The sequence below is a fragment of the Lagenorhynchus albirostris genome, chromosome 19 (assembly GCF_949774975.1).
Source record: "Lagenorhynchus albirostris chromosome 19, mLagAlb1.1, whole genome shotgun sequence".
Taxonomy (NCBI): domain Eukaryota; kingdom Metazoa; phylum Chordata; class Mammalia; order Artiodactyla; family Delphinidae; genus Lagenorhynchus; species Lagenorhynchus albirostris.
The window spans coordinates 31966314-31981229 of NC_083113.1; the positions used below are offsets into that span (position 1 = coordinate 31966314).

Genomic DNA, 14916 nt, shown 5'->3' on the forward strand with positions numbered 1-14916 from the left:
TGTTTCATCTCCACATTCACCTTCTTCCTCTTCTAGGTACTGTATTATTTTGAAGCAAATTCCAGACATCATATAATTTTAGCCACAGATATTTCAATGAACCTTTAAAAAACAATAACCACAATACCATTATCACACTTAGAAAAATGTAAAATAATTTCTTAATATCACAAAATATCTAGTCGGTGTTTAAAATTACCGCAGTTGTCTCAAATGTATGTGTGTGTGTTTGGTGTTTTGTTTTGTTCAAATCAAGATTCAAAGACCAAAGACCATGCATTGAATTTGGTTGATAAATCTCTTTTAATCCATATGTTTGCTTGCTCACTTTTTCTCCTAACTCTCTCCTTCTTCTGTAGTTTCCCACCTTGGATTTTGTTGATTGTATCCTGTGGTAATGTTTAGTATTATTCTTCTGTGCCCTATATTTCTGTGAAAATGGTAGTTAGATATAGAGGATTGATCAGATTCAGGTTCAGTTTTTTAGCAAGAATGCTTCATAAGGGGTGCTGTGTACTTCTGTGAGGATGCATGTAACGTCTGGCTGTCTCTTTTTATTATGTTATCAGCTGTTGATGATCACTGCTGAAATATTTCTTCTGGGGTTTGCAAAATAGTGATATTTTAATTGTTATTTTTTCTTTGTAAATTGGCTGAAGTACTTCTATAAAGAGTAACATTCCCTCATGAATTAATGAATTATTTGGTTCCCTGAGGTACAGTTTGTACTGGAATGACATACTCTCAGCTTTAAAATAATGAGTTGGTTCCCTAGCATCTCCAAGTTGACCAATGAGATTTTTAAAATCCTATTAACATTTTTAATGTGCTTCAGGCCATTTCAGTTATTCTTTATGGTGGCTCAGTTGTCCTGTCTTTGGCCAGTAGAAGCCTTTTCAGGTTGGCTGCAGTTATCAATACCTTTGGACAGACCTATTAGTTTCATTAGTTTGTTTTCTTGTACAAGATTTTTTAGGCTTATCTGGTATATATCCTCTTCTGAATCTGGAATCAGCTATTTCTTCAATCCTGGTCCTTTATAGTGGGAAATGGAGATCACAGTCTGAGCATTAGAGATGCTCATTGCTACTGGGTTGGATATTGATTTGAGACCTTTTCCACAGATAAAACTAGGTAATGTATATATTTTTTTCAGTGAGCAAATATATCATGAATTCATACTATTTCCAATTCAAATTTATGAATACAGGCTCTTAATTTTGATGTTAACGGTGTATCTCTTCTCTCTCACAGTGGAAATCATGTGTCTAACCACTGTCAACATAACTATTGGCTTTATCTTATGGTACACACACAACATTTAAGGATAGTACCAACATTACTGTCAACAATATGATTGCCGAAAATGGTGTAAGACTTTTTTTCTAGTTCTTTGTGTCTTTAGAGTGTGTTCTAGTAGGGAGTTTTAGTCAAATGACTATATTTTAAAGTCATTTGAAATAATTCCTCTTTTTTTGGTCATGCTACAAGTGTGATATACAGTTAGATTCATTTGGTTCATTTTGCTGTCAATCTTAGGGGACTGACATTTTTTCCTTTTTGGTTTGATTTTATTACATATTTATTAAAACCTTATATGGGGGCTTCCCTGGTGGTGCCGTGATTGAGAGCCCGCCTGCCGATGCAGGGGACACGGGTTCGTGCCCCAGTCCGGGAAGATCCCACATGCTGCGGAGCAGCTGGGCCTGTAAGCCATGGCCGCTGAGCCTGCGCATCCGGAGCCTGTGCTCCGCAACGGGAGAGGCCACAATAGTGAGAGGCCCACGTACCGCAAAAAAAACACACAAAACAAACAAACAAAACCTTATATGGGTCCAAAGTCGGCCCTATAAAACATGTGCAGAAAAGTCTAACTTCTCTTTCCCGTCACCTCCATACTGTTTCCTCCCTTTCACTATAAATAACCAATCAAAAATTTAAATATACATACACACATCTCCTCACATGGTAAGTAAATCATAGCAAATTACTCTTCTCCACCTTGCTTTTTTTTTTTTTTTTTTTTTTTGGTACGCAGGCCTCTCACTGTTGTGGCCTCTCCCGTTGTGGTGCACAGGCTCCAGACGCGCAGGCTCAGCGGCCATGGCTCACGGGCCCAGCCGCTCCGCGACATGTGGGATCTTCCCAGACCGGGGCACGAACCCGTGTTTCCCTGCATTGGCAGGCGGAATCTCAACCACTGCGCCACCAGGGAAGCCCTCCACCTTAATTTTTACACTTAAAAATGTATCTTGGAGTTCATTCCACAGTAGTACACAGAGATACTTCTCATTTGTTTTTACAGCTGCACAGTACTCTTCTCTGGATGTTTATTCAGCTAGTTCTCCACATTTGGGTTGCTCTTCTGCTATTATATTGCAGTGAATAATTTTGTTACATAAATCTTTTCATATTTTTACTCAGGTATCTTTGGGGAAAAGTTCTAAAATGGGATTGCTGGGGAAAATGATAAAATGTGTATACAGTTTTGCAAGATTTTGCCAAATTCCCCTCCATAGCTGTCAATCATTTTGCATTCTCCTCTGAGAGTGCCTGTTTCCCTTAGTCTTGTCAATGGAGTATGTTGGCAAACTCTTGGATACTTACCAATTCAGTGGGTGAGAAATGGTCTCATTGTTGTGTTAATTTTCATTTATTATGAGCAGTATTGAGCATCTTTTCATTATTTTAAGGGCTTATTTGCGTTTCTTTTGGTGTGTAAATTCTTTTTCTTTTTTTTTTTTGGCCATAGCAGGCAGCATGAGGGATCTTAGTTCCCCAACCAGGGATCAACCCGTGCCCCCTGCAGTGGAAGCTTGGAGTCCTAACCACTGGACTGCCAGGGAATTCCTTGTAAATTGTTTATTTCTTTAGCCTATTTAGATTTTTGGTTTTGCTTATGAAAGCTTTTAAAATTTTTTATGTAGTCAGATTGATCCATCTTTTCCTTGGTACTTCTACATTTTGAGTTCTAGTTACAAAAGTTTCCTTACTTCCCATTTGTAGAGAAATTCTCTTTTAGTATTTTGTATATTTACATTTCAGTCTGTTACAGTTGGAGTTTATCCTGGTGTTCAGTGTAAGTTATAAATTCAGTTTTATCTTTTTCTATGTGACTGTCACATTGTTTCAGTAATACTACTTTAAAAGCCTGTTTTCCCACTGATTTGAGATGCTGCCTTTATAATAATATAATGTATTTCCATATGCAGTGGGTCTATTTCTGGATTTTCTATATTGCTCTATCCGTCCGACTTGTCTCTTCATTTGACAGTGCGATTATTTTCTTAAAAATGCTTTGTATGTTTTAATGTCTGGTATGGCTAGGTGCCCCTCTCCCAACCCTTTTGCTCTTCTTTTTCATGGTTTTCCTGGCTACTCATGCTTGTTTGTTCTGTGAACTTTATCAGTTATTTTAGCTCCAGAAAAAAGTAGGTAGTTTTACTGGGATCACATTAAATTTATTAACTTAGGAAGAATTGACATTGTTACAGTGATGTTCGGTCTTACTAAGAATGTGGTATGTCTTTATATTTTGTTCAAGGCATGTTTATGTGTTTCAGGAGTTTTATGGTTTTGTTCATGTAGGTATCAGACATTACTTGTCAAGTTTAGGTGTAGGTATTTTCTTTTTGCAATTGTAAATAGGCTCGCGCTTCCACATTGTATCTTCTAACTGTTTTTTTGTTTGTCTATATGAACACTTGATTTTTCTGTGTTGATTTTGTAGTCTACTGCTTTACTGAATTATCTTATAGTTTAGTTTTTCCAGAGATACACTGTATTATTTGTAAATTGAGATAGTTTTACCTCTTTCCAGTTCATTTTCTTCCAGTTGTTTTCTCTGAGGTATATAAGATTTTTGCCAACTTTATCTATAGAGCTCCTCCTTTTTTTCTCTCTGGCTTTTTTTTTTTTTTTTTAAGTGAAAGAGATGTTGCTGGTTTTAGGCATTTGACTGTGCTAAACTGGAGAGAGGTGACCAGCAACCTCTAAATTCCTTTTTTCTTGATTTATTTATATTTCATTTAGAGATTATCAAATATACATTGTAGTTTTTAAAGCCAGGTTAGTTGATATATAATTTATAATATACATGTAGATAATTCACCTTTTTTAGGTTTACAGTTCAATAAATTTGGGGAAAATATATACTACCAGAATCAAGTACCTCTCCTAACCTCCAGGCCCTGGCAGCCACTGATCTAATTTCTCTTCCTATAGTTTTACCTTTTCCTAAATGTCATATAAATGGAATCATACAAATATATAGCCTTTTGGGTCTGGCTTCTTTCACTTACCATAATGCCTTTGAGATTCATCCATATCATTGCAAGTTATCAGTAGTTCATTCCTTATTATTGCTGAATAGTATTCTATTGTATGGATATCCATACTTTGTGTATCCATTCACCAATTAATTGACATTTGGGTTGTTTCCAGACTTTGGTGATTGAGAATAAAGCTGCTATAAACGTTTGCATACAGGTTTTTTGCAGACATATTTTCATTTCTTTTGGGTGAAATGTGGCATAATGTGATTGCTGTGTTGTATAGTAAGTATATGTTTAACTTTACAAGAAACTATCAGTATTAATCTGACGCTTGGAAGATAGCCTATCACCTTACTCACTTTTCCCCACCCCTCATATCATGGGCATGATAATTCTTGGTTCCTAAGTGCAAACAAACCATGGATCAATAACCAAGGAAGGCCACTTGTCTTCCATTTATTTGGAAGAAGCAGAGTATTTCATAGAAAATTCTCAATGTTTTCAAAGCAGACTTTAGCAGTTACCCTGTTTTAATGACAATACAGCTAAAAATCTGGTTTGTTCCTTTTTTTAATGTCTAAGAAGTTTGCAGGTCTTTTCATTTAAGCCTGCCATACTGAGGTACAGTGGTGTTAAATTTCTCTTGATGTACACAGGAGAACAATGAAGAATCGCTATATGGAACTATATGACCTTAATAAAGACTTGCTCAATGGATATAAAATTCGCTCTAACAATCACACAGAGCTGTTGGGAAGCCTCAAAGCAGTAAATCAAGCGATTCAAAGAGCAGGTCGTCTACGTGGTAAGTCTCTGTTTGTAGCACTGTATTTCGTCTGTAATTTTGGGGTGAGAACCATTGAAGATGGTGGTAGCTTCAAGAATTCGTATCAGGGCTTGTATCTATAAAGATGCCTTTCATACTGAAGTTAGCACCGTTCACTTGAGTTGCAGTCAGCCTGTTGTTTGGCTTTAGTCTGCAGACTTCAGAGGGAAAGAACACTTTCAGCATCTTTTCTTAGATCTTGCTGCATCTTCTAAAGAAAAACCTAGTGACATATACTCAAGAGGAAAGCCTTAAATACTCCTATTAGAAAAAAATAAAAAAGACTGAAAATTAATGAGTTAAGTGTCCAACTTAAAATTTACAAAAAGAACAACAGAATAAACCAAAGGAAGCAGAAATATCAGCCAGAGATTTATACTTGGAATCTGCTGTTTTGGGTCAGTGCTTTGACCTCTTTTTATAGAAGAGGATCAAAGCTCATATCCACTTAGCAAAGATTATTTCTAAAACTGACTCTTGGTTTCTAGGTGTGAGATAGTTTCTAAGCTTGGTTTGTGTTTGTGATAAAGTCCCTTACAAGGGTATGTATCTTTTTTAGGGAATGGTAAGATAAATTGGTTAAATTTGTACTTATACCTATAACTCTTTTCTACCCTAGTTTTATGTTGTTTTTATAGATAGCCTCTGATTCATAATTTCACTTTTAATAATCTTTTGGCTCATATGGATTTGATGTTTCTTCTCTTACAGTTGGAAAACCAAAGAACCAGGTGATCACTGCTTGTCGGGATGCGATTCGAAGCAACAACATCAACACGCTGTTCCGAATCATGCGGGTGGGGACAGCTTCTTCATAGGAGAGGAAAGAATAGGTAACTAGGTTGCTAGAAGGGGTTTCTCCTTAAACTTCTAGGCTGGTTTGCTTTGGATCACATCCCGGTGAACCCAAGGTGCTGAGAGCGAAAACCACCTTGGTGAGTTGTACAAATGAAAGACAAAGCATTGCATCTGAAAAGTGTATTCACTTTCTTTTTTTTAAAATCAGTAGTACTGTTGCAGAATACACTACGTTTGTATGGAGGGAAATGAATACTTTTGAAACATTAGGGCTTCAAAGTCCAGTTTTTCTGTACATATGTAAAGTCAGTGTGTAGATGCATCTTTTTTCTTGAAATTGTAATTAAAGTAGATTATCTACTTTTTCATTAAAATTTAAAGGTGTTGCACTATGTGTTTACTGATTTGTAAAATCACCACATCAGAATTGCATAAAGCCATTTGTGTTATGTGGAGAAAAACAAAAATACGGATATTCAATTTGTGCCCCTTTTTTTAAACCTCACGTCATTTTATTGAATATATACTTATTAAGAACTTATTTACAGTAGGAATGTTCTAGACTTTGGTCCAAAGATGGGCCATATATATAATTCTCTGTATAACAAAAAAAGGTTTGGAATTTTCAGAGCTGAATGTGGAGAAGTGAGAGTGAAGTCTAAAGCAATTATGGAGGTTTCGCTCAGAATATCTGTTCCAATTTTCTTCTAGTGTGACTTCCCTTTCTGGTGAAGAGCAGGAAGCTAAAACAGAAGTTTCTCCAATTCGTTTTCAGCTGGTGATCCAGGTTTGATTCAGCTTGCATTTCAGATGCAGTCACATGAGACTTGAAATTTGAACTGAGATAGATGGGATATCGGGCATGTATTTGATCAGTGTGGATTATAGCAAACGTAGCGTGGTTCTGGAGCCAAACTCTGTCTCTGAGGCTTGCCGATGTGGCAGAAATAGATTCTGGGTAGTAGAAAAGCTGGCATGACTGGGGGACCTTGAAGCTGGAGTGGCAGCTTCCTGGTTTTGCACATGAGGTCTCCTGAATGGAGCACTGTGATGCTGTTCTGGAACTGTAAATGGTAGCTGATTTAGTGGCTCAGCCTGAGGCAGTCCTATGTTTATATATGCAATAAAGGGTGCCTCCTGGTTTCACAAGCAGCTTCCTGATCTGGCAGGAGCATCTGCTTTGGCAGCCTGGTTCTGCAGTACAGACTTGAGCAAAGATTCTGGAATTGCATCCTACAGGTTTTTATTCGACAGCCTTAATAATTCTGTAAACTATCTGGCAGGCTGTAATCCTTTTATTCAAATTGTCTAGTGAGGAATCTGTTCTCTGCATCAGAATACTGACCTGTATGAAACCCCAAAGAGACTATACAGAACACAGGCCTTTCCTCTGTGGTAAGTTAACTTCATAGTTTCCTCCGTTTGGCCATTTAGGATTACCTCTTCTATTTCTGAAATGTGAGCTTTCAGGAGCCCTAATTTTTATGAGACTGTTAGGCCCCTCTAATACCTTTGTTTTGCATTTTCAGCCTGTAAGCTCAAAAGACATCCACATATACTATATTATCTTCAGTAATCTCCAAAGTAGTAATCTTTTAGACCTGCTTCAGAGATGAAGAAACTGAAGCGCAGGGATTAATTACTTGCCAGAGCCACAGAGCTACTGGCAAGACGCAAGTCCCACCGTGGGGTCTTTTTCTGTTTTAGCCATAGTCTAACTTACACCCTTTGAGATTAAAATCTCTAGTTGGTGCTGGTTTTAAATTGTATGGCATTACTCATTTTTAGGGACCCTTAAAGAATCATTTCATTAAAGGTCATTCTGTTGTACTTCAGCCCCAAAACTTCCTTCTTATACCTAAAAATATTCATGGATAAGGCTTGAAGGAGTCGACCTGCAGCAAGATTATTTTTTATAGCCCTGACTTACAGATTACAAATAGGTTATTTTCACATTAATTTAATCCTCTTGGTATTAGTATCTCTGAGCTCAGACAGGCAGAATGTTTTCTACAGGGTCCTACAGCTTGGTTAAGTCGCAGTGTAGAAGCTGGAAACCAAGTAGTCATGGCCCTTTCTGCTATTTCAGACTGCTCCCAAGTGAGTGAAGACTAGATGAGATGAAAATGTTCATAGTATTCATCCTTTTTATCCTCTTAGAAGTCATGTTCAGCTTAGGGAAGAGAACAACTGTTTGGTTATCAGCTACTTCTCTATTTTGTTGCCGTATTTTTCTGTCCTGATAGAATCTGAGTGCCTTCTACAAGCTACAGCTTAAGCTCTATTTTGTTGCTGAATTTTGTTGAAGCTTTAAGTGAATACTCTGCCTTCATTTAAAAGCTGATCTTGAGGATTCTGGTATCTGGGAGAAAGCTTTTTAGTCATTTTTAAAGCATCCCTTATAAAGTCACCCCCCTTATCCCTAGATTCAGGTATTCAATATTTTAGAGAGAGTATGGTCTTTATTCTTTCCCACCATGTCTGCCTGTTCAAGTACTACATCAAGGCTCAGTTCAAATGCTCTCTCAGGAGACCTTTCCTCTCCCGTGTCTATTCTTTAACCCTTATTACATTTTGTGTTTATATATATCTCAATCCCCGATTGAGAGCAGGGGCTACATCTTAATCAGCTTTGTCCTCCCCATGGTGCTAAGCCAGTGCCTTGAGCATAGAGAAGCATCTGCTGCCCCCCATGGAAGTGTTTGTCCTCAGTAAGCCTGTCAGTGGCTTCAGAAATCAAAGAACTAGGAACTTTACAACTATTAAGCAACCCTAGAAGTACTTTACAAGAATGATTTTCAACATTATTAACATTTCAAATTTTATAATTAGCAGTTATAAATCTGCCAGTGCAGAGTCCTGTGATCACAAAACTAAATTATCTCGTTTCACTTTGACACTAAAGTACAGTAAGACACCCACTGCAGCCTGGTGTTCTGCATTTTTGCCTCTTCCCCATCCGACCCCTGCCCACACTATATGCTCTAGCTCATGAGTCATCTTGTTATTTGTGTGGTAAAGAAATGTACTATTCCTGACATGAAGCTACATGGGCAATTTTCAAGTAGTTTTCAAAATTGGCTATGTGGACTGATTTTTTGTCAGTCAGAGAAGGAATTATCTGTTTTTGTAGGAATGTCCAGTTCACGCAGGCTGGAGAGCCTGCCGCTATCATTTCTCTCTATCAAGGACTCTTTTAACAGGGTTTGATTTTCTCATTCAGTTGCAGTAGTGGCCAGTATGTAATGGTACTGAAGAGGTACCGCAGCCAAAACTTACTTGCTGAGGAAATGCTGGTCTGGGAGACGCAGCTCAAGCATTGATTTTTTTTTCAGTATTCTATGGGAAAGAAACACCACATTCAGAGGAGTTTGAGGCAGTCAGTGAGCTGTAGAAAAGCCAGGTTTAAAACGTAACAGCCTCTTTCTCTCGTAGGTTTCGTTTCATTTTTCTACATCTTTAAGTGAGGGACTGAAATTAGATTTATAGGGTTCTTCCTTAAATACTTTATTTTTCCTTTGCTTAACAGAAATACTAATATGCTTTCAAAGTAACTTTCTGAAAATGTTCTTATTTACATAATGGTTAACATGATAAAGGGAATGTGTCATGGGGACTTGACCTTACACAATTGTAGGAAGTGGCAAAGTGTAGTCTGTCAGTTTTCTAGTCTGATGCTGGAACTTGAAGCCCACAGGACAGGCAGTCAGAAAGGATGTAGAGTTGGGAAGAACAGGAACAAGCTGGAACCCAGAGGCATGAGCTGCAGCCCACAAGGACACATTAAAATCTCAGTTCTTGCCTCTGACCTTGATGGTGTGGGGAGACCCTTCATCAGAGAAGCTGAAGGAAGAGCCAGGGACGGTGGAGCAGTTGGAGGCGCAGACGTGGAATCACACTGAGAAGGTGAGCCAGCAGGTAAGCTACAGTGTGTGTGAGCTACAAAATGGCTACTGCTTCATTCTGGCCCTCCATATCTCGCACAAGGATGTGTGGCTCATCCTAACTGGAAACAGAGGGAAGGGAGTCCTGGGAAATGTAGTTCAGTCTAGCCAAGTTGATATATCACATAGCACACAGTGGCTATCACAGTATGGTGGGATTCCAGGTGACCTTTACTTCATATTTTTACATGTTGTGTTCTTCACAACAAACATGTATTATATAGATAATCTAAAAATATATATATAAAGCTATTTGGGAAAAAAAATCTTCCTTTATTAAAAGGAATTATAAGAATTAAGAGATGACATATTTTACAGGTGACTATCATAGCTTTTCTCTGCAAGAAGTATAAAAAGGATGCCCATGTTTCAATTCCTCTGTTGCTACTTACCAGTTGTCAACATCGGCTCTAGGCCCTGAAAGTCAAGATGAAGAATGAAATGCTGAGGAAAAGCAACTTCTTCATCACTGGGTACCTTCAGTGGAGAAAACTGACATGCGAGTTACACCATCCTTCACAGTCTAAGAGGTACCACTGTAAATGATGTAACTAATAGCAGCACCACAGTCTGGCTCTCAGGGATTCTTTCCCCTTGGGCACCAGAATCCTTTTTTGTAGTGTGTAGACGATTCTGCTGTGTTGACAGACCATGAACACACTGAGATTAAGGAGAATGTAATAAACACATTTTCATGCTTGTGTAGGATGCTACGACTTAGACTCAGTGCTCCAGAACTCTTAGATGTTACCTACAACCATGAGTCTCAAACTGTTTTCTAAGCTTGGCACACGTGGTGGTTTCACCTGCTCAGCCCTATTCCCCGGGGCTTCCTGGGGTTATGCCGCTAAGAAGGTGTTAACTAGAACTTCACCCCTCTTGCTGGCACTTAACAAAAACACATCAGAAAGCACGTGAGTGAAAGTAATATTATAGGGATGACTTTCAGTCTGCAGGAACTTAAAAGGCAAGCTTTGAAATTTAAACCATTAGCAACAGAGTAGTACTTGTAATCCCACTTGAGTGTCACCACACTGTGGTTAAAAAATTGTGCTCCCCAAAACAGTATGCATGTAAATGCTCCCCCCCATGTTGGTGAGGAAAGACAATATGAGAACTAGTGCTAGGTATTTCTTTTTAGCTCAAGTTTTAAAAATTAGTGTTTGTTTTATAACAACTAATATTGAATATTAGTACATGTGTAAAATTTATAGCTAAATATCCATATAATGAGCATTCGTGTTACAACTTTGTTTTTACTGATTGGGGTACAAGATCAAAATTTTGAAACCATCAACCTAAAAGAAAGTGCAACTCATTTTCTTCATTTAAGTTCAAATTTTAGTACTCAAAGTTTTAGGAGATTAAAAAAAGATAAAGCCAAATGCTTTTCCTATTAATGAGTAAAATCCAAAATAAAAGCTACTGCAATACCTAATAATACACGTAAGAAAAGAGGAAGTTAACAGGGAGACAGCACTGGAATGGAATGAGAATAGCATCTTTCTACTAAAGATGCAGTGCCACCTTACACCTATCCATGCACGCCCATGCACATGGGTAGCAGTTATTATATAACCCCCTTGAACAGTTCAGGGGAAAAAGAATGTAACAAAATGGACAGCTTCTTGGCATTTTGCCATGGTCTTTAGTATTTGGTCTCTTCAAGAAAGGCAGCTAGTTTGATAGTCGACCCTACAATATTTAGGAAATGAAAGCCATATGTGAGATTAGAAAATCATATAGTCATAGTGGAGGCACAACTCCAGGATGGAAGAGCAGTGGGCACCTGAAAACTACTGCACATCTTCTTTACTGACCAGAAGTTTCTTGTGGCCACGTGGTTTTAGGCCAGGCTTTTCCCAAGGGAACAGACTACACATCGCCTAGTCTATACAGTCCACAGAGAGTCACAGTGGAACAAAGCCACAGGCAGTGGGAGGAAGTGCAATGGGCCCAGAATGAACAGGGTGTAAGGTTCTGTAATCTTCTAAACTTGTGAAATTAGGAAGGACAGAATCTGCAGTCATAAATTCATGAGTCCATATTTTAAAAAAAAAAGTCACTGGAAACATGGATGAACCTTGAAGATTTTATGCGGAGTGAAATAAGCCAGTCACAAAAGGACAGACATTCTATTATTTGTCTTATGAGGAATATGAGTTGTCAGATTCATAGAGACAGAAAGTAGAATGGTGGCTGCCAGAGGCTGGGGGGAGGGGAAAGTAGAGTTACTATTTAATGGGGACAGAGGTACAGCTGGGTAAGGTGGAAGAGTTCTGGAGATGGATGGTGGTGAAGGCTGCACAACAATGTGAATGTACTTAATGCCACTGACCTGGACACTTGAAAAAGATACATTTTATGTCACGTATATTTTACCACATATTGTTTTTTAATCACTGAAGAAGCCAATATGGAAAATGGACTGAATGTTAAAGAAAAAGACAAAACCCCTTTTTATTTTACATCAAGAGATGAGTACCTAGCTCCAAGGTCAAGGTCTAGGTTGAGAATGATCATCATGAGCCCTACTAAAGGACAACCACACACAGCTTTAAGAACGCTGTCACACAGCTCACCTTGTAGCTCTCCTTCACTCGATGCCTAACTCTTCCAGACGTCCCAGTACTGAGGAAGGGTCTCCTCTTTCCAGCTTTGCCCAACCTTATTCATAATAGACAAATGAAAAGTCCCAGAAACCTGTTCTGTTTGGGAAAGTTTTCTTTTGTTCTAGGCTTCGGTGGTTAATATGCTTGACGAATTTCAGAGTTTCCCTATCTCTGTAGACCAAGGCCAAAGAATTGTTTTCTGGATTCACTGTTAGCAGCTGAAATAGGCAAATACAGTGATACATCAGAACACGGAGATTATATTCTCACCTCTTTTCTTAAACAGACGGTTCCATATCAAATACTCAGCCTCCAGCAATAGAGGATCCTTTAAAGTATCCTTTACTAGGAGGAGCTATTGATCTTGCTGTCCAGACATTTTCCAATAGGCCCCATTCCAGTACATACCCAGAAAAGTTTTACCTAATGCATTGATTTCTTACTACATTGAAAGATTCATGGGAATGCACCATCTGACTCTTAATTTATTTGGAATTTCTTTTAGCTGGGTAGAATGCTTAGTGATTATCCTTTAGCCTCTTTATTCCATGCTGAATACTTTCTACTAGAAATTAGAACCACTGCCAGCCAGACCAATGTGGATTTATCAGCTAAAGACACTGGCAGAAGGTCGTAAAAGTTGCGTCTCTGAAGAATGAAAGTGTCTTCAAGAACTAAAAAAGGATGGTTTGCTATCAGAAGCAACTTACCTCTTCATCTTCTCCTTTGGCAATGTAGGAGGTAAAGCCACCATACTCTGGCTCCCAGCCTTATGAAGGGAAAACAAAGAGCATTCAGAAAGCTCTCACTGCAAGAGTTACATTGATCTGTTTGAATCACTGATCCCATGCTGCTTAAAACGGGGATCTGGGAGTTCAGTAGAACTAACTCTGACTTATGAGCCTGAATTTATCATTCAACCAACACTGAATAAGAACTGAAAACTAAGAACTAAATATAAAATACACCTAGAAGGACAATTACATAAAAGTGCTGGGGGGTTCATTAGATGGAAATTATGATTTAGTTCATCTCCTATACCTTGGTCACAGATACAAATAGTACTTTGAGTTGGGAGATGACTGAAATTCATGACCCCTAAGATCCCTTCCAGCAGAGCTCCTGTGATCTGAGATCCTGGCCAAGGCGAATTACTTGTGATCTTGGTTCAGTTAGAGGGGGTCACTCAGGAGAGACTGTCCCTCTTACCTTCACAGCCACAGTAGAGAAGTAAGTCCAGGGCAAATTCAGTCTTGCTGTTGTCATGGATTAAAGTGTAGTGACCAGTCTTCCAATGCCTCAGTTCCCCCTGGCATGTGGGAACACTTGATTCTAAGAAAAAAAACAACAGAAGGCCAGAAAAAAATAACCTTGATACCACTGCAGATTGCAAAAGAATGATAATTAGGAATAGTTATAGCACTAAAGAGAAACTATTTCCATAAACCTTCAGCTGACCTATTGCTCCATTATATTATTAAATATATAAGCCTTATAATGAAAAAAAGTTGACTTTCTATTTCTCTTTACCATGATTTTCAGATGGAGTATATATTTAGCTGCCAGAAATTTTCTCTAAAGTAACATGAATATTATTGTTAACTAAACTTTACTTTTTAGAGCAGTTTACAGAAAAGTTAAGTTTCCCAGAAAGTACAGTTCCTCTACTCCTGCCACACACAACCCCTGCCCCTCCCCATCAGTTTCCTCTATTATTAACATCTTGCCTTAGTGTGATTTATTTGTTACAACTGACCAATATTGATGCATTATTAACTGAAGTCCACAGTTTACGTTAGGGTTTGCTCTTGGTGTTGTACATTCTACTAGTTTAATGTCATGTGTCCATTCCATCTTGTTTGGAGATGATTAAACGTCCTCTGCTTTTAATAATTTCCTTCTACCTATCTGTCCAAATTCAAGCAAGTTTTTCTTAGGCTGATATTGGTTCTTAGCAGAAAGAAGCCACTCACCTTCCTCTTTATGTTCTTGTGTTTCAAAGTAGGTTTAGGTAACGCCAGTCATATTTCTCTCCACCATCTGTACTACTGTTAGCCTAATAAAATGTACTAGCTGTTCTTCCTACCCGGAATGCTGTCCTAGCAGATCCTTCTTGTCATTCAGATCTGAGCTTGGATGACAGCTCCTCAGACAGGCTGGTCCAGATTGCCCATTCACCTAAGAGGCCACCCAGTCATTCCTCAGCACATACCCCTATTCAGATTTCCTGCAGAGCACCTAGCCTTATTTGATGTTTTCTTGTTGTTCGTGTATCATTTAATCTCTGTCTTCTCCTACTATCAATAGACTGTAAGCCAGGGAGAGCAGAGACCTTGTCTGTCTTCTTCTCCAGTTCCAGAAATAGGGCCTAGCATATAGTAGGTGCTTAAGAAATGTTTGTTGAATGAATAAATGACTGAATTGTGAATACCTAATAGTAAAAGAAGGACAGAACGTAACAG

General features: G+C 38.4%; 2 protein-coding genes and 1 long non-coding RNA gene across 10 annotated transcripts in view; 2 read left to right on the forward strand and 1 right to left on the reverse strand.

Annotated features, from left to right (window-relative positions):
* Positions 1 to 6284, forward strand: part of BBS2 (Bardet-Biedl syndrome 2) — a 31803-nt gene extending 25519 nt beyond the window's left edge. For all 5 annotated transcript variants that reach the window (XM_060132163.1, XM_060132162.1, XM_060132160.1 and 2 more), the window contains 2 exons: positions 4931 to 5079; positions 5812 to 6284. In XM_060132163.1, the coding sequence (XP_059988146.1) occupies positions 4931 to 5079; positions 5812 to 5918 (256 nt within the window). In that variant the 3' untranslated portion in view covers positions 5919 to 6284. The remainder of the gene's footprint in view (positions 1 to 4930; positions 5080 to 5811) is intronic.
* Positions 6285 to 6394: 110 nt separating this feature from the next.
* On the forward strand, positions 6395 to 14913 carry LOC132510300 (uncharacterized). Of its 4 annotated transcripts, none has more exons than XR_009537272.1 (3): positions 6395 to 7293; positions 9596 to 9816; positions 10238 to 14913. It is a non-coding gene; the product is annotated as an uncharacterized LOC132510300 (long non-coding RNA). The 4 variants fall into 4 exon arrangements; XR_009537273.1 differs by lacking the exon at positions 6395 to 7293 and having other exon boundaries at positions 8095 to 9816; positions 10238 to 10372; positions 12741 to 14913; XR_009537271.1 differs by lacking the exon at positions 6395 to 7293 and having other exon boundaries at positions 8099 to 9816; positions 10238 to 10372; positions 13024 to 14913.
* The window catches only part of OGFOD1 (2-oxoglutarate and iron dependent oxygenase domain containing 1), a 38982-nt gene continuing 36284 nt past the window's right edge, over positions 12219 to 14916 (reverse strand). Inside the window, exons 11-13 of the mRNA XM_060132164.1 lie at positions 13664 to 13786; positions 13165 to 13223; positions 12219 to 12672 (exon numbers count right to left, since the gene is read on the reverse strand). Of these exons, the coding sequence (XP_059988147.1) occupies positions 12511 to 12672; positions 13165 to 13223; positions 13664 to 13786 (344 nt within the window). The 3' untranslated portion in view covers positions 12219 to 12510. The remainder of the gene's footprint in view (positions 12673 to 13164; positions 13224 to 13663; positions 13787 to 14916) is intronic.